General features: G+C 40.0%; 1 protein-coding gene across 1 annotated transcript in view; it reads right to left on the reverse strand.

The window, feature by feature from the left end:
* GLI3 (GLI family zinc finger 3) overlaps positions 1-20,495 on the reverse strand; it is a 255,390-nt gene that overhangs the window by 38,468 nt on the left and 196,427 nt on the right. The window contains exons 7-9 of the mRNA XM_066627311.1: positions 12,531-12,747; positions 10,291-10,404; positions 8,601-8,741 (exon numbers count right to left, since the gene is read on the reverse strand). Coding sequence (XP_066483408.1) covers positions 8,601-8,741; positions 10,291-10,404; positions 12,531-12,747 — 472 coding nt within the window. The remainder of the gene's footprint in view (positions 1-8,600; positions 8,742-10,290; positions 10,405-12,530; positions 12,748-20,495) is intronic.

Genomic DNA, 20,495 nt, shown 5'->3' on the forward strand with positions numbered 1-20,495 from the left:
TCCAATTTAAAAGTGCTGGTTATGTACAAGTAATGCACATCTGCAAGGTTACATTCACATTTAAAGTAGGTTTCTGATTTCTGTGTGCGCAACATTAGCACAACACTGTGCCATGCATCAGGCCATGCATTTCCGGTATTCTAACACTTCACACATAGGAACTATGACCAGGTTTAAATGTGATGCCAGCTGAATTTAGTGCCACACAGGTGTGTTTCATTTACACACACAAAATCGCTTTTAAATTGGGCTTGTCGCACAGAACAAATGCAAGAAATAATATGGTCAGGAGATTTCAGGTTGAAGGAAAGCATAGACTACCGCCATGATAAATTTTGACCTGACTTGCCAGTGTTTGGCGGGGGGGGGGGGGGGGGAGACACCTAAAAATACCCAGGGAGCTGCCAGCTGTAGAAATTTAAAAGCTATTGAACAAATATGCCCACAAACTAGGAAAGACACTTGCTTGTAAATTTTCCCTAGCTTGTTTATATTCCCTGCTGAAGGTTTATTCCACAAAGAGCACTGTTTGTCAAATCAAAATTGAAATGTGTAAATTTACCTGCCTTGGAACGCACAGCACCATTTGTTTAAGTTCCTGACAGCACAATGATTGACATATGCACGTCTACTCAAAAGTATGTCCCATTGAATGAGACATGCATAGGATTGCACTGTAAATCTCTCTCTCTCTCTCTCTCTCTCGTGCAGCAGAACAAAACAAAAACTTATATTAACTAGTCATGCAAGTCAATACTGGGATGTTCTGTGGAGTAAGGGAGCACCAAAATGATAGCTGTTCCCTTAAAACTGAGGCATTTGAAATGGTTTCAAGGACAAGACACACAATCACAGAGAGACAAACTTTCATGAGAGGTTTTATTTAATGACTGCACTGATCTTTTTACATCACCCCCTCAGTGAGCAACGTAATTCAGCAGTGGTTATGTTAAATGTCTCTCAAGGCCATGAAAGGCATATTCACTACAAACATATTCTCGACTTGTCTTGATGAGAAAAGATGCAGTCTGAAAGGGGACAGGGAAAGTCCCGGAAGGTTACTGGCATCACAGGCTAAACATGCAAAACAGCTGCAAAGCAGCCATGAGGTGTGTCTGGAATTACTTACCCTTGAGATCAAGAACACTTACGCAGTTACTTTTGATGAGGGTTAGAGGTCTGGGATGTAATTTTCTAGTATATATTTTAACAAAAACATTCCACATTATAGCTCAGTGGATGGAAAAGAAAAATTAGAGAGAGTGACAGACAAAAGGGGGCATGTGGGGGCAATAAGTTGCCCTTTTAGTCTCTACAAACCGTAGGAATGCACAGCCATGTTACTGATGTAGGTTTGGCAAGTCTTCTTTGTTAACTGATCCCAAGAGATGTTAATTTTTGCTATATTCCTTCATCACTTAAGATGAATTTAAAACAAGGCTCCCCAACTTCTTCTTTCTGAAGCTGAGTTAAGGATTTGTCTCCCTTCACTACTGTTGTTGTCTGTGGAGGTAACTACATATATACTACAAAAACTTGAGATGGCACTTCCCTTTGGCCTATGACTTATGCTTTATGTAAAGGCCATTTATAATGCTTCTGTAATGGCTTGCATATCCCAAATTTGGTAAATGTGTGAGACCTGAAAATAATCCAGATACTACATTCATAGATGCATGAGTGCTGACCTCAGGGTCAGACCTATAAGGGATTACCAAGCAGCCAGCTACTGGAAGCTATCATTTCTGAGTGTTTGGCAACAGTCTCTCAATGGTGGATGGGGCAAGCTGGCGTGAGGAAGGGATGTATCTTGCTGGAATGTCTGTGACAGAGTGCAAAGTAGTGATGCAGCTATCACTAAACTTGTTATCCTTCTCTCTTACCCTAAAGCAGGGGTCTTCAAACTCCGGCCCGGGGGCCAGATGTGGCCTGTGGCAAGCCTCTATCCGGCCTGTAGCCAGCCTCTTGTCCCCTGAGAGCCTCTGGTTCACTCAACTGAACACAACTGGAGCTGTGCTCTGGTTGTGTTTGGAGGGTGTTCTGAAAGCCAGAGAGGTTGAATGAATGAGCCCATTCGTTCATTTACTCATTCTTCTAAGTTCCATCTCTAATTTAGTTATTTAAATTTTATATTTAATTTTTTTTTTTAACACTGCACCAGATATTTGATGCGGCCCTCTGGTCAAAAAGTTTGGAGACCCCTGCCCTAAAGGAAGTTCATTAACATAAAAAGCGAGAAACTCTTTTACCACCAAGAAATGAGCTTTAGTACAGGTTGTCACAAGCATAAGAAGCCAGGTCTGAAAGTATTTTCACAAAGCTAATCATCCTGAGCTTGGCTCAGCACTGATCTAAAGCCTATTGTTGGGCACATGGCATACAGGAGCTACAGATGGCATCAAGCACAGCACGGAAGAGCCTGCTATATGTTTAACTCATATAGAACCATGAGTCATATTCAGAAATGGAACATGTTGGCCGGGGACTGATCTTGGCCTTGCACAAATAACATTCAAGTGCTCAAGAATCAAATTTTAAAATATTAACAGATAGGTAGCTTCATTTTTTTTTTAAGAATTGCATTTATGATTATGCACTATGCACTTTTATTATGAAAATAAAAAAAATACAAATTAGGGCTGAAATTTTTGATGAATTAAAAAAATATACTGAAAAGGTGCCATGGCTAATAGAGGCAGTAGATTTATATATTTGGGTACATATAAAAACAGCCAAGTTCCATCTGAAAGAAGATATTTTCATTCTGGGTCACAAAGGTGTGGCTATAAATATTATACCTGTTGATACATGAGTACATAGTCTAGAACAGGGGTGTCCAAAGCTTTTGGCAGGAGGGCCACATCGTCTCTCTGACACTGTGTCAGGGGCCGGGGGGAAAAAGAACTAATTTACTTTTAAAATTTGAATAAATTTACATAAGTTTACATAAATGAATATATTAAGGATATATGAATGAATGAAGGTCTTGCAATAGCTCAAGGCCTATAAATGGCCTTGCACAAAGCAAGGCTGGCCTTTCCTTTGCTGCCGCTACTGCATCACAGATGTGAAACAACAAGCAGTGGAGGGAGCCCTCATCCCACAGCTCATGTGAGAGGTCAAACAATCTCCCTCAAGCTGCGAGCAGTTGCATCGAGCCAGTGTGGGCTCCAACAAATCTCTGGAGGGCCAGAGGCTCATTGGAGACTGGGGGCTCTCTGAGAGCAGCACTGAGAGGCCTCGAGGGCCGTAAGTGACCCCAGGGCCGGGGTTTGGGCACCCCTGGTCTAGAACAAAGGAAGTATGCCTCTCGTTTTAGAACTCCTGCTATCTGAACAATCACATGGCTGCCTAAAAAACATATAATTGACAGCCTAACAGTGTCATCCGATGTCTGTTTACTCAGAAGTCACATTTTATGCAATGAGACTTACTCTCAGAAAAATGTGCATAGGAATACTGCCTAGGATTTTTTTTAAATTGGGCAACAGCCCTAGTATATGTATGATTAGACAGACTTTGGCACATCCTAGCTGGGTATTGATAGAGGATCTAGTCATACAAACATTCACACGCAATTGCCCCAATCCAGCAAGGGACATCCTCATGCACTGCTGAAACAGATGCACATTGTAATGTTTATTTAGTCTTCACTGAACTTCAGGAAGATGTCCAATTTAGAAAGAAATTGCACCCCTGGCCAGGCACACTAGTTTCATACAGTGCAATGAACTGCAATTACAGCTGGGGTTGAACTCTCTGTCTGCTGAAGACACCTCAGAAATGTAAAAGTGTAAAGTCTATGGTTCTGACATATAATAATTGTTCTTCTGATCTTTGCAACTATGCAATTATGCTTTCATCAAAGAAAGGAATTTTCTGCTGTAAAATCAATGTGAAAACACCAACAAAATAAATTTGGAGTCTCTTTGAATAAAACTATTTTCAAATGTTAAAAAACCCCTGTGCAATACGCTTTTGCAAAAGCTTTACTGCAATAGCAAAGAAATAAGGCAGTATTTCAATTTTTGACTACCATTGTATTTATATTTAACAGTAATTTCAGTCTTTTTCTTCTAAGGTTGATTTTCCAAAACATACATTTATCTTGATGTCTAACCCTTCCCTCCTCCATCCACCAGTAAATTTTCTGTTTCTTGTAATTTAACAGATAGCTGGGAAAAAACATGAGGCTCAATGAAGAGAAGACTTCAGGGATAGGGTGAAATATACAGTATCTTATTAGCTTCTGGGTGTAGGAGTAAATTTATCACATATTTAAAACAAACTTGTTCACTGCTCAGCCCAATTATAATATCTTGTGGGCAGAGAAATTAATTAAATAGCAGGATGATAAAGAGCCCAGCAGCAATGGAGTCTGAAAAATAAATAAGATCTTTTTTTTTCTTGGGCTTTTTTTCTGAAAAGAAACAAAGAAACAAAGATTTTCAAATGGTAATATAAGTAGGTAATCTTTTTAGGAGTTCCGTGCATTGTAAATGAGACTGGCAGGAAACTCAGCAGTCCAGGTCATAGGTCTGCTCTCCAGCTTTGTGATTTGCTAATGTGAAACACATGCATCCCTTTTGCACAAAGTTCAAATAACCCTGGAATTCCAGCAGTGTAGCTCAGTGTCTGAACTAGAACAAGGGCAGAACTTGTCAGGATTTAAGAGCTTTCAGCAAAGCCCTTCAATTGCAGTCAGCACCCCATTCCTTAGAAGGATATCAATTATAGATAGTGACTTGCTTTAGCAAGGGGAGTCAGCGCTGTCAGACACTAGACAGACAACCATGAAGAATCATGAATCTTTCTATTAACTGTAAAGGAGAGGGAGGCTGGTGGCAGGGGTGGGGGTGGAGGGAAAGGACGGATAGGTGCTATAAATAAGGCAGACCATCTGAATAGTTTAGCACATTGCCTCTCAGAGTATGCATCATGAAAACCAAGCCAAGTTCTAAACAGTGTGCAGAACTTGAAAATAAGTACCAACTGCTGGAAATTGCTTCAGTGTCAAAATCTACTTAGGTGGCTTGAATAGTCCTGTATGGGTCTGCATGTTTCTTTTATTTGTCCATTCACAGGCAGGGACAGTCTGGCTATCAATTCAGCATTAACTGGTAACTATTGGTTTCATCTGGCATTTCTGAACACTGTTGAAGAGGCGCAAATCGTGGGAAAGTAATGAATAAAAATACCAAGTGCTTTCATCTAGGATAGGGGTGTCCAGAGTTTTTGGCAGGAGGGCCACATCGTCTCTCTTACACTGTGTCGGGGGCCGGGCAAAAAAAAAAAAAAAGAATTTGCATTTTTTTTTTGAAGTTTGTATAACTTATAAATTTGTATAAGTTTCCAATAAATGAATATATTAAAGATGAACTTATATGAATGAATGAATGAAGGTCTTGCAATAACTCAAGGCCTATAAAAGGCCTTGCACAAAGCAAGGCTGGCCTTTCCTTTGCTGCCACTGCTGCCTCACAGACGTGAAGCAGCAAGCAGTGGAGGGAGCCCTCATCCCACAGCTCACGCGAGAGGTCAAACAGTCACCCTCACGCTGAGAGCAGTTGAATCGGGCCAGCATGGGCTCCAACAAATCTCCGGAGGGCCAGAGGCTCATTGGAGACTGGGGGCTCCCTGAGGGTCGCATTGAGCGACCTCAAGGGCCGCAAGTGGCCCCAGGGCCGGGGTTTGGGCACCCCTGATCTAGGATGATCAGTGTCAGTGGCTTGATCTTAAACATTTAAACAATAGAATTATTTAAACCATACATCTATACTATATTTAAACATCTAAACTATAGATGCACTGCTATCTGCTATCAATTATTTAAAATGCTACTGCAATATCTCAGCTATGGCAGCATAACATCACAATATCCACTGACATAGCAGTCAGGGCACCCTACTTATTGATTAGGACAGTACACTTAGAACAACCATTTTAAACACTTTGCCTTCAGGGAATTCTTCATTTATTGGGTCATTCATGAGGGAACCCCTGCACACTGCAGAGGAATTCTGGGGCAAACCCTAGAGTTCATGCGCAACAAATAAGCTCAGTAAGTCCTTTACATCTATGCACCATTATGAACATGCCCCAGAAAAGCTAAGTAGATTGTTTGTCTGCCATTATCATTTGTCTTTTCAAAGAACCTCTTTTGATTCACTCCACTAGAGTTTGATAGTTAACTAATGCTTCACTAAATATTTAATATGCTATAGCACCATTTATTTTGATGGACATACACCAGTGTAAGTGGTCAATGGCCCAACTCTTAAGTTCTTTGCTTTACTGCCTGATGGCTCATATCTGGGCCTTGGGGGCCAGGTTTTACCTCCCCATACATTTTCTAGATGGACTTCAGCAAGTATTTTATTTGCAATATTCATATATTACTATATTTTTGCACGGTCATATTTTGACTGGAAATGCTTGTGAATATATGTGTATGTGTGTGTGTGTATGTGCATTTATTATTATTATTATTATTATTATTATTATTAACAGTATTTATATACCACTTTACGCAAGCATTACGTATACACAAACGTTTTCAGTAAAATACTTTTCCAAGCACTTTACTATAGTGAAGTATAGTATTTCTTTATCAATTAACACGACAATTGTATAGCACTTTGTGAATTAAGGCAGGACTCTTGTACCTACTTATGTGAGCAAGCTAAGTGCTGGAGTTATAAGGAACTGTCTGTAACATCAGCCCCCTGATAGTCTCTCTCCCCTTTTAAGTGAAAAGATGCGTTGGGAGGGGTGTGTGAAGGCAGAAAAGTAGTGCAGGAACAGGGTGCTTAACCATTTTCCCACTTCAAACCCTCTTCCCATGACGCACCAAATGCACATTTGCAAGTATAAACATGCATCTAGAACCTCACTGGGGAGTAGTCACTGGGAGGGGAATTTGTAGCAGAGAAACAGCAAAAGCAGAAGGTGATAAGCACCCATTTCCTGCCATGTGTATACTCTCAATGTTCTTTGCTTGAAGATCAATTTATTTTATTTTTCAAAATGGCAGCAGCGTTCTATTACATGTATGCATATTAATGTGCAGTTAGCCCTTCAGCCCTAACTTACTGAACATGATTATAAGGAAGATAAAATAATAAAGCTTCAGATGCGCCCCTTTGTGGGAAGGACAGCATTTAAAAGTGATACTTATAGGACAGCAACTCCCTTCTTGACTCTTAAGCTCTTTAGGCCTAGCCCCTCTCACAGGGTTGTTGTGAAGCAGGGACTTCTCTGAGCTCCTTTGGTGATGCTGCCTTGAAGAAAGTATAGGATGCAAACATCACAAACCAATGCGTTCCAGCGGCCATTAAGAGAGAGAGAGAGAGAGAGAGAGAGAGAGAGAGAGAGAGAGATGTGGTAATAACCTTTGCTTTCTATACATTTTGACAGATAATATACTATACTAATAGTGCAATCCCATGCATGCTTACTTAGATGTAAGTCCCCATTGAGGTCAACAGGGCTTACTCCCTAAAATGTGTGCACAGGTTTGCAGCATAAGACTGCAATTCTATACACATCTGGCAATAAATTCCATTAAACTCAGTGGGACTTACCTCTGAGTAGACATGCATACACTTGCATTGCCAATATAGTTATTCCTGAATATGAGGCAGTTCCTACTTGGAAACTTAAAATACAGTTCATTACAACGAATATCTCATTTAGTGAATGTTGACATTCCCGTGTGGGTGCTTACAATCCCTCATAAAAGTGGACGATGTAAAAAATAATACAGAAATCAAAGGTGCCTTGTAAATTAAGACAATTACCGAAAGATGGTTATATCCATTCAGTTATATTTGTTTGAGAAGCAGGAAAATACATATCTATTTCTGAACATCATTTGGTCCAACATTTGGTCATTCATATATATGTATCATATGTATTATGGGGGATGCCAAGAGAAAAGTAGGACCTATAAAGATCAATTAACTATTTTCTTTCTTCAGACTGCTAGCATTTGCTCAACAGCCAGTAAGATTATGTCATTTTGCCTTCATTCAAAGAAACTGTAGTCATATAATGTACAGTGCTCTTATTCTACCAAGTAGTCCACTGTAGATTACAGAGAGAGAGAGAGAGAGAGAGAGAGAGAGAGAGAGAGAGAGAGAGAATGACAGTGAATTGATACATAAAATGCACCACAAATCCTTTAAGGTTGCAGGAAAAATTTCTCCATCTCCCTTTTCTTACTCTTACAGTCCCATTTGGGTGAGGTGGGGGGGGGGAATCAAACTTGGCAAGAGGTTAATAATAACTCATGTTCAGCTTACTATTACTCAATAACTATCAAAGCCTCTGATTCAAAATAGTATTTTGTGGCTTACAGGATCAGAGCCATTACACTCTCTGTTGAAGACTTTATTGAATTTTACACTAAGCTTTAGCTGACTGAACAGGTCAAACACTATAGCTCAGAGTTTTGCTTTATTCGCAGAAACTCATAAACCCTTCTTCAGTCGGCAATGCTGTTTGCAAAGAAACTTGACTCAGCAAAGGGTCAGAGAACCTGACCCTTCAGAAAAGGTCACATAGTTTTCAAACCCAGCTCCTGAATGCCATTAACTTACATGCACTAGCTGCTCCTGTGTGTCAAACTCTCGTGAACAGCCTTCCCAGTGGCAGTTTGTCTCATAGACCACTTCGGGTTCTTGCTTACTTTCATCTTTGTCCCCTTCCTCTTTTACTAAGGTCATTCCTTCGGGTGGCTCCTGAAGGCGAAGAAAAAAAGAGGATTGAGGGACGGGAAGGAAGGGAAATAGGAAAGGAAAAGGGAGAAATCTTCAAAACTAACAGAAAGGTATGAGGATGAAATCTCATATAAGTTATCCCAGATCATTCCATATCTTGAGGTAAAATCCAGTACACCAAAGTTAAAACATGGAAACTGAACAGTTTCTGTACAGTTGCTCCAGTTCTTTCTTAATAATTTTGAGAAATATTAAAGATAGACAGCTTTGTTGTCCAACTTGGGGTTTCTCTTCCTAGACTCAAATTCAATCTCATTATTTTAAAAAGGTTTATACCCCACACTTTATCCTCAATCACAGCAGCTAAGAACTTTTAGAAACTTCAGCTCAAAACTTAAACAAAACTAAAAACCATAAATGCAAAAAATAAAGCAGTAGTAGTAGACAAGTTGTAAAACACTAAGAGCACCCAATTCAGAGGGGAAAAACCAACAGCAATAAAATGGTGTTTAGCCAGCATCTAAACTGTGAAAGTGAAGGCATCAACCTCACCTCCTGAGGAAAAGAGTTCCACAATCTAGCACCATAACTGAGAAAGCCCTTTCAAGAGTCATCACCAAGAATACTTCTGGAGGAACACATAAAATGGCTTTCTCTGATTATCATAGGGGACCAGCAGTTTCATACGGAGAGAGGCAGTCAGATGCTCTGGCCCTTAAGACTTAAAAGTAAAAACGAGCATGCTGTATTGCACTCAGAAATATACCAGCAGCAACCAGTGCAGATGGCAAACTGTGTGTTCTCCACATCTCATGCCAGTCAGCCTTATACAGCAATATTCTGAATGAGCTGAAGTTTCAAAATGGTTTTTAGGAGCAGCCGCACAAAGAGCGCATTGCAGTAGTTCAATGAAGATTTAAGTGCGTAGCGTAATCAGTGGTATAAACCTCACTTCCCAGTTTACAAAATGGACTACAAGGTCAACCAAATCAACTCAACTCTGTAGGGCAGTGTTTCCCAAACTGTGGGTTGCAACTCGATTGTTGTTGTTGATGGGTCGTAAAACTAAAACTGACAAGCTGAGAGTGGACTAGGAATATGTACTGAGTCCTAAAGAAAGTGAAACGGAGCAGCACTTGTGCACTTACTCACAAGTAGGCAGACGTGCCTGGGATCCTATCAAAGGTCAGGTAAAAGGGAATGCAAGGCCACCAGAATGGTCCTGATCCAATGAATGTGGAGATCAACAAATGCTTTAGAAATGGCCTCCCAGCATAGCAAAAAGGATAAAAACAGAGGCTGGTAACGTGAAACTTTTTTTGTCTTGTAAAGTTAGGTAGATTGTCATTTTAAAAAGTGGGTCCTGGTGCTTAAAAGTTTGGGAACCACTGGTGTAGGGTAAAGGAACAGTAACTACCTTTATGAAATTCTGTGCATAATTTAATAGGATTAAGGACAGGCACTCAGCATGTGCATTGCAGCCAGATCCATGGAAGGCCCAGAGAAACAAGTGTGCCCATAACTTGCGATTAATGGAAAGAAGGATGTCTATAAACCCGGAACATTTTACCTGCAGGCTTCCTGCACCAGGACTAGGGAGGTCGTCATCTGGTTTGATCTTGGAACGCTTGTTATGCATTGGGTCCCCTGTGCTGCTCACTGCAGACTCGCTTGTGGGTTTGTTCTGCTGCACAGATTTACACACCAGAAGACACAATTAGACAGCAATCTGTATACATTTCTTCCAACAAATATATAGACAGACCCTTTGGAGCAGCTTTCTTTGGCCTGCTATCACATGTACAACCCCCTTTACTTCAATATCTGAGCTCAGGTTTCTAATTCGGAGGAAGCCTTTGATATTCTCTATTATAGGAACTGCAAAATCCACATGCAAGGTGAACCTATGCAACAATGAAATGAATTTTGTATTTGTCTGGTTTATAGCTGTGGAGATTAACAAACTTCAGTGTCTCCTTAATGTCCTTACTAGTGAAACCAAACTTTTTATTGAAATTTCCTGCTAATGACTAGACTGGTCTATTTTCTAAACGGACCAAATGACTAGGCAATTACATGGCATAACTGTGGGTGTTCTCTTGTGTTACAACATTGTTTAGATGTCATACAACTCAATTCTAAGTGTGTCTTCTCAGAAGTAAGTCTCATTATAATCCACAGATTTTACTCCCAGGTAAGTGTGGATAGGATTGTAGCTGTAGTTTAATATATCCAGAATATACAATGTTTACTGCATGATAGTATCCTAGTTATTCCCCCTGCTTATACATATGTACCTTGGTATGTCACAAGGCTGTTCTAGGTAATCTCACTTTATTTATACCAAGACTATTGTAGTCCTACAGACCAAGTGACATGTCTTGTTAATCCTATATAATGGCTTCCTGTCTGCTCCAGGCTTGGATCCATCACAAGTTTTGTGTCTGTACCTTCAAAATTCTCTATGACCCCTTATTTCCTGCTCTTATTCCAATACATCTGTTCATTATCATCTAACTTCAAGCTCTTCACTTGACAGCTATCCAAAGATCTCTTGGTCCCTCAAACAACCCTGCCTCTACTCCCTTGCAACCTCTTATACCTAGACCTGTCTTCCCAAACACCTATGTGATGCCACATTTTTTTGCCTTCAAATCTATCCTCAAATCTCACCTTTTCAGTAAAGCCGTTAGTCCAGTAGTATCAATATGCTACTATAAACTAAACCCAAGTATATGAAACTGAGAAACACATAATCTTGGTTTACCCTGCACTGTCCAGTGCCATGCAAAATGAAAGCATGTAATAATAGAAATAAAAATGCATAAACACAATATATATATTTAGTATTATTGAGTTTGGGTATGTGAGATTTAGCACTCTGCTATTTTTCAATAAATTCAAAGTACCAAAATAGCAGTCTGAATCAGATTTTTCAAGGCAGAACAACAGTCAATGGAGTATGATTCATTTTATGCTTCTACATGCAGCAGATTGGCATTGGGGAATACAAAGTGTTACTCATGGCTGGGTTCCAAAGGTTGCACATAGTATTCTGTGCACACAATGGGGCAATTTCAGGCTCCTCTTTGGACTGCAGACCCTTGTCCACCCCCCACAAAGTTGCTCCTAAAAGTTGGGGGGCCTTTTAAAATTGTATTCTATCTGGTACAAGAATCTGGAACTAGAAGGGAACATTAGATATGTTTTTATCTGTTTTTAAATTATGTTTTTAAATTTGTTTTAATCTTGTTTGCAAGTCGCCTTGAGTCCCTCCTGGGAGAAAGGCAGGATAAAAATAAAGTTGTTAATAATAATAATAATAATAATAATAATAATAATAATAATAATAATAATAATAATAATCTACCTCCCCGTGTTTGTATGGAAGGGTTTTGCATTAGTGCATGGGCCTCTTTAGATCCCAGTCATTAGGTGCAATAATCCAGAACCAGTAATAACAAGGAAGGGATTTGCCACTTACTTCAGTAGCATGGGAATTAGACTCTTTTGCTTAGAACACTACTGCTTCCTATATCCTTTGCTTCAATATTCTTAAACTGTCAGATCCAAAACACAGAGTTTGGAATGATAACTGAAATATTTATAAGGGATGGAAAACACTCTATCAATCCGAAACCATGATACACTCTGGGTAATTTATAATAAAAGAGCGTATATACTGCAGCCCCAAGGTACTTGTTAGCCATTCTGTTCAGTGGCTCTAGTGATTAATTGCTAACATGACAATGTGGTTGGCTTTAAAAAATACAGTAGCCATGTGCAAAGCCTCCTCTTTTATTCCCTTACCTGCGTGGACTCTGATGGACCCGAACTGACCTGAACAGGATTCAAGACACTAGGGATGCCAGGAATAGGCCTTTGGGTAGGAAAGGTTGGAGCAGGATGGATAAGTGGAGGACTGTGTCCAAATGCTGACCCAAGGCTCTGCTGACGACTGATGATTTGTTGGTGCATCTGCTGGAGGGATACTGGTGTGGGAGGGTAAGGAAAACTCAGAGCAGGGCTGCATTGTGGGGAAAAAATTAGATGGTAAACTAACTACAAAATCTACTCAGAGAGGAAAAATTTCAGAATTTTCAAAATTCATCTCAACTCATATAGTTCTTTTGAGACTAAATACATCAGTATCTGTAGATTGCACAGTACTTCTCTCTGAGGGTAGGTTTTTTTCCCCATAAACTGGAGAACAAGCGCATATGGTTGAGCAACAGAACAGAGGCATCAGGGAAATTGTTGCATTTATTGTTTATAGCACTTTGCATAACAAAAGTGTCTTCCAATTTTTAATGGCATTTATAATCAAAATGAGGTGACCGCCACTGTTGATATTTTACAGATTAGAAATTGACACTAAGAAACAGTAACGTCTAAGAATGCAAAATTTCTTGACTGAGCTAGGAACTGAATCCAGATCCAGAGTGTATATGCTAAACATTAACCCACAGCAGGTTCTTCCCTCTAAAGAAACTCTGGAATCCTCAAGAAAAGCCTGAATATTCTCTGTAATTTGCATGACCATCAGTGAAAAACATCAAGACTTTTCCTCACCAATGACTGAAAGCAGATTGGCTGCTGAATGATGCTGTTTTGACAGATGTGGTCATTTTCTGAAAATCAGTAAATAATTATTTGCTGGGCAGCTGGCCATCACCTCCTCCATTTTCCTCAGCTGCACTTGCATCCTCCAACCTTCCTGCCACCCCTCTGCTTTCTGCTTCTATGTTGTTGAATGTGATGATGCCCTTTCTAAGACTGAATTCCTAAACATGCTTAATACTGAACTCTTGGATTGAAGTTCCAATAAACATGCACAGGACTGCAGGTTTCCAGACTACTGAGGGCAGAATAAAGAGCACCTGCAGTAGGTGTGTGGTTGGCTCAGTTCTATCTGTGCTGAACATAAGACAGCACTGAGCCAAGTGGGCTAAGCTTCTCCTAGCATTAAACAGCTGCTAATCCTTTGAGGCTAGCTAGCAACTTTTGGATTCTATAAATACAAAAGAAATTGGCATCTCTCTAGGATCCTTATAATCCATTCTTTGATGTACGGTACAATGCTATGTATTCATGCCTTCCATAGGCAGAACATGTTTTCTTTCCTTGACTGGGACCACAACCAAACATTTGACAACTCCTTCTGCTTGGCGCACTGCTATTTAAGATCAACATCCATATTTCCTAAGGTATCTGTATTCCATATATACAAGCTTCCTCCTTCCTCAAACCACATCACCTTAATATCACCTTTCTGTTCATTTGCAGTCATTACTATAAAATCTTTCCCACTATACTGCCCCTTTATATACCATGTATTTTTCTGCAATAACATATGTATATTGTTCTATGGTGTTTTAGCCTCTCTCCCATTTTTATCTATGAGGTTTTCATAAAAAGGATGTTGGGGTCAACTGGACACCAACTAAGTGAGTACGGAACAAATGAAAGTCTGGTCACCCATGACACTGTGGGGTCTTAACAACCCCAACATAGTGAAATCTTCCATTTTACAAAACAATAACTATTTGGTGTTAGTTCAGCAGAGAAAGGGGTGTTAACCATATACTTTTTTTTTTTTTAATCATGCTTCCAGGACCTTTTCAGTTTAAGGGAAAAAATATACATTAGTAAGTCAGAGAGATTCCATAGGAATTAACACTGGGAGTAATTAGACTTCAAATACTACCCCATACAGCTATACCTCCATACCATAACCGATAATCCTTAATAAAGTTTCATATTTTTTGACATTAAATTGGAGTCATTGTCAAATCTCTCTTCCCCCCCCCCCACCGTTTTAATTATGATTTAAATGGGATCTATCTGGTTAGTTCAGTGCTTTTTACCAGTGAAGGAAAGTTAAAATTATAAAATAATGAAGTAAGCATGCAACTGCGAGTCTGGATTATTATACAGTATTTTAATGAACCAAACGGAGTAGTTACACTATTCCAATCTTTGGTTCCTGAAAGGGAAAGGGTGTGTGTGTCAAATCATTGTGTTCTGTGATGAATGGCTTGTACACTGAAGAATAAATTGAACAAACTGGCATAGAGCTCAGTGAACATGAAATCAGCTATTAGAAGAAAGCTTGTGAACAAATTCTGAAGCTGATATGCATCTTTTGATTAATGTCCTATCAATCATCCATAGAGGCTACTTTAGCTAAGTTGTGCTGTAATCATTCATGGTTGCTTACAGGGAACACAAGCAAGGACTAAGGGGCTGCAATAACTGAATATTATTACCAATTTTGCTCTAAACTCTTGCTTTATACAATTACTATTTGGGGGATATTTCTGCCTCTTTTTAACAAAAGAATACAATGCAGAATGAAAAGAGAGTTACCGAAATTGTTGTAAAATTCTCCCTAAGTATTTTTAATATTCTACTTTAAATTGGTAAACAATCGCACTGAAATGATCTTCCCAGGAATAACAGCAATTTAGACACACTGGAAACCCCCCATTTTCTTACAGACTGTATTGCAACTGATAATTTATATTCAAGAGCTAGAATTGCTCTTGAAAACAGTGAAACAATCTGAATTCTGTTTCCAGAAATGTTTTCAACTAACTTGCTTAAGCGTGGCAGTAATTATGGCAGCAGACACAAATCTGCATGAAAGCCACCACTGACATTATGATGCAGTGAATGCACTGATTTTTGCAAAAATGGGCTGCATGTATCTTTATAGGCAATTAAAACATTTACAGTCATCTTGTAGATTTTTTTAAAAGACTAATAGATCTTAATACTGAAGGCAAGCTACTTGCAAAACTTTTCAAGGGTTTATTATATTTTTCAGGTGCTCTGATTTCAAACAATTTATTTCTACATGATGTCACTGAGATTGGTTCACCCACTATCATTTTGTCGTAACATGACCGTTTAGGCTGGAGCGTACAGTAGAGTAATGAAGTGATGACAGGTATTAGCATGCATAATGGGCTTTAATAGACATTTATTGTTGTTTAACTGGAAGGGGGAACAGGCGCTTTCCCACTGGAATATTTCTACATTGAGGCTCATTGATCACTAATTTCAGAGGGGGAAGAGGTTAATCCATCAGTTTCTGCAACCAAACGGCACTGATAGAAATTCTTTAGGTGACATTCTGGATGGTCGGAGCTTTCCATCTTTACAAACAAATGAGTGATATGACAAGCATGGTGTTCAAAACACATTTAACCAATTGATTTTCTCTCCCCCTTGTAATAAGATCTAGAGACATATGAAAGAGTGGACCATGAGCCAAGATTAAAGAAATTGCTTCACACAGAGGAACATAACGGGGCAACATTATCGATAAAAGTACTGTAAAACACCATGTCATCCATTCTTTTTCTTTATCTAAGGTTTGTTATTGCAATAAATAGCTGTTATTGAACAGTTTGCCTTTTTTGCACAGTTTTTCTGAATTTTATTTCAGACAGCCTTCAGCCTATTCTTAGTAAGCGGTTGGCAAAGCATTCTTTTTATTCTACACTTTGTGTTTGCTCCAGTGAATCAACTAGGAGGATCAAGAAATATTTTTAATATCTATAATGGGAGGGGCATGGGATTTGTGTATATGTAACCATAAAAAAACCCAATCCTTCTAGTACTTACTAGTCAGAATGAGAAACTCCAAAGACGCTCTGGAGCTTCATATTTGGACTAGTTGGAACTGGAAACACCCAAGACGCTTGGAAGTTTCATGTTTTTACTAGCCAAAACTAGTTCTTATGGATTTTGTGTTTTTACTGCAACATGTACACAAAACTTAATAACACAATGGGCCTTATGAACCTAAGCATGTTAACTCAGAAGTAAATTCTACTGAGTTCATTTTGTCTTATTCCTTAAATAAGCAAGACTTAGGGTTGCAGCCTGAGGATCAAACATACAGCACAGATCTGTGGTTTAAACCCAAAAAGCATGTTTACTTTCCTTGATTTACTTTCCTCCATCTAAGCCTTCAAGTTGCCTATGGGTCTCTTTGGACGTACGCTATTTTGGCACTATATGTCCAAGGAGGGAAAAAGGGTGGGGGAGATTTTGAAGGAAGGGATAAGGTCCAGCATGTGCAACTGCCACCAGATCCACCCACTCCCCATATCTGCCAGCAAACTGCCCTCCCCCCCCCCATACACACCATGATAAAGGCAACAGAAGCAATAGTTGTGCCAACAAAACTTGTGGCTTTATTTAACATATGAATAAAAACATACTGACTGTAAACAAAGAACTCTCAGAATTTTTTTTTGATACAAGAGCTGCTGCCCAACATAATTTGTTTCTTACAGTTCAACCCTAACCTGTGCTGTATCCAGTGCAGCTGAGGAGGTGGCTGGAGAGTAACTTGTGGTAAGGAGTTATTTTCCCCCTTACTCCAGAGTAATGCCCAAGCCACCACTATGGAACTAACTGGATCTGCACCAATGAAATTGCTGGCGCAAATCAGAGTTGCCCATGTAAGGCTGCAGGGCCTGGGAGAGGGGGTTAGGATACAGCCTATCTCACCCCCTGGGTCTGATTCACCTTCTATCCCACCCTCTCTCTGCCCAAAAATGACTCCTCCCCACCTCCATTCTGCCCTCTTGCTACCCTCCCCCACTCCTGCACGGACCAGTGCAAACTCACTCAGTCCTGGTGGCACAGATTTGGCCTCCATGGGCTAGTACAGGCCTCTGAGGGCGCAATCCTATCCAATTTTCCAGCACCGGTGCAGCCGCAATGCAGCCTCAAGGTAAGGGAACAAATGTTCCCATACCTTGAGGAGGCTGCTGTGACTGCTTCCCCAACACAGGAAGCAGTGTATACCCCATTGGCACAGCAGTACTGGCACTGGAAAATTGAATAGGATTCAGCCCTAAGGCGGCTTAGGGCCCAATCCTATCCAACCTTCCAGCACTGGTGCAGCTGCAGTGTAACCCTGACATAAGGTAACAAATGTTCCCTTACCTTGTGGAGGCCTCTGTGACTGACTCCCCACCAAAAGATGCAGCGCACACCCCACTAACACAGCTGCACTGGCTCTGGAAAACTGGATAGGATTGGGCCCTTAGTTGACTCCAGAGTAGCCACGAGCAGGCTTTATGGCATTTTTGCAACACTCCTACGACAGCACAGTAAACACTTTGGATTACGCTCTTACTCTATTTCAGTGTTTGTGAAGTGGAGCAGCATTGGACCCCTCTCCACTATGCAGATGGAGTAAAGTATGATGTACTTTAAGCAAATTTAATTTTAACTGTTTCCTGTAATCCATTGGGGATTTCTCTTGTTTTTATCATTTTAGTGTTTTATTATTTTTAATTCTGTAAGATGCCTTGATTTCCCTTATCAGCATAAAGATGGACTATAAATTCTTTAATAAATACAGGACCTACACACAAATCTTTGGTTATGTGGAGGCTCTTTTATGCATTTTTCCTCCTAAGAAAGAGGAACTAGAAATTACATTTATAGGGTCTCTGTGCAATTGCGTGTTTGCATGGAGGCCCGTTCTCTTACATTTGGCCATCTGGCAGAGAGGGAAGGATGCATGCTGCTCCTCCACGATACAGATATCCCAGGTAAAGTATGAACTGAGAAATGACTAAGGACATTGAATTCAATGGATTTAAGCATGCCTAACTTTTATAATTGATGACAGCCAAGTTATCCTTCTTCATCCAGTGTTAACCCCTGCTAACTGGTTAAGAGGCATTTTTTCAAGTGGGTGCTCCTCTTTTATTTAGCAGGGGGAGAGTAATTGGCCAACCTCACCCCCAGCAGTGTCTTTTCTAGTGGCTTTTCTAGTGGCTGTCTGCTGGTGTTGCATCTTTTTAGATTGTGAGCCCTTTTGGGACAGGGAGCCATTAGTTATGTGATTTTTTTTCTCTGTAAACCGCTTTGTGAACTTTTAGTTGAAAAGCGGTATATAAATACTGTTGTTGTTGTTGTATTACCAGGAAGGTAAACACCTACAGCCACATTGATTTTTTGCTCTTCTTTAGATCTTGATGTGTATTTCTAAAACTCTGGAAGAAGGAAAAAATTGCTTATGCTAGTAAAAACTGGTGGGGGAGACCATTACTGTATCTGTATTAAAAGTTAATAACCAGAAGGCTTAAAAAAATTAACTTTATATTCAGTTTCACTGTTGTAACAGATTTCAGAAGAAACTAGCCAGCAAAGCCTGCTATCTTTTATTTCATGCCATTTTTCATTTCCCCCTTAACTCTATGTTTCTATAACTGCAACCTTTTCCACCTTTAATCCCCATTCTTTAAAATGTTAAAACTGGAGGTAAAACAGGTCAGCAAATTACATTTCAATTACATGAGGGCATCGCATTTTAAGTCACTGACTTCAAGAAGAAGAAAAACAGACCTTATAATCAAAACCAAACATTGTGGCTTCTTTGTGGCTGTCCTCCTAAGCAGGTCATGTAGTTGCTGGTCACAGTTGTGGAATTTACCTCAGAACAGCTGTTGTTAAATGTTAAGATTGATTCCCTTTTTGGTACATTTGTCAAGATATTCCACAAAAAAACCCAGCTTTCAGAAAAACACACACACACACGTACCCCTCCATAAAATCTCAAAAAAGTATGGCTCGTATATAATACAACAAAAGCACATAAAGTCACAAGTTCCATCTATAGGCTTTAAAAGAAAAGAAGAAACATCTCATAGCAACAGAAAAGTCAGACTTGTACCAGGGACATGTGGAGGGTGGGGAAGCAGGTGAGGCAGAGCCTCCACAACGGAGTCCTTTGAAAAGCGCCATTGCCATGTGAACACCCAAGCACTCACAACCCACATGCTCTGTGCTCCATTTCCAAATCAGAACATCTAAACACTTCTGTTTTGATGATTTGCCTGGAAGAAGGTGGCTGTGAGGTCATTCAAAGAAGCCTTCATTGGCACTCAAGATTATGATGATGACGACCCACTTCCAGGCATTTCTAGACAACATAGATTAGCTAGACCCATATCCAACTGCTTTTCAAACTAGTTTTGAAATAAAACCACTTCAGTAATCCTTCTCAGTAGTTTCCACCAGGAGATAAGCAGAAGGAGCGCGACTCTGGCAACAAACCTTGCAAAGACTTTCAACATCATTGACCCTTATATTTTTTTTGGATTGCTTGCTGAGTGTGGGAGAGGCAAGCATTGCACTCCAGAGGCTCTACTCCACTGGTAGAAAATATTCAGTATCAAAAGGCAGAGCTGGGAGACCTTTGGACTGTGCCATGGCATGTGTTATGGGGTTCTACTGGACTCTTTTGTTGTTGTTAATCTCTCGGAGAGGTCATATAGAGGTTTGGGATGAAGTGTTATAAGTATGTGGATGACACCCAACACTGCTTTCCCCTTTCATCTAATCCAAGTGAAGTGGTAGATGTACAGAACAAGTGCCTGGAGTCAGTAAAAGGATAGATGAGAACTAATACATTGAAGTGTACAAGTGAAGGGCCCTTGAGAAGAGGGGCAGCAAACCAGTGTAGGGTTTTTAAGAACCCTTAAACAAAAACAAACAAACAAACAAACAAAACTATGCAGTCAGGTAGCCAGCAGCAGGGTGGGGGCTATTCAGTGTTTTACATCGAGTGCAACATGTATGACTATATGCCTCTGAGGCATGTCATGGGTGTGTCCTTGGTGCAAGGAGCTCTAGGGACTCAGGGGACAGGTCCACTCCCTTGAAGCCTTGGTGGCTGACCTGGTTAAGCAGAGGCAGGGAGAGAACAACCATGGGAAAACTTCTGGGGACAATCAGGCT

This window comes from Tiliqua scincoides, chromosome 5 (genome assembly GCF_035046505.1).
Source record: "Tiliqua scincoides isolate rTilSci1 chromosome 5, rTilSci1.hap2, whole genome shotgun sequence".
Taxonomy (NCBI): Eukaryota; Metazoa; Chordata; class Lepidosauria; order Squamata; family Scincidae; genus Tiliqua; species Tiliqua scincoides.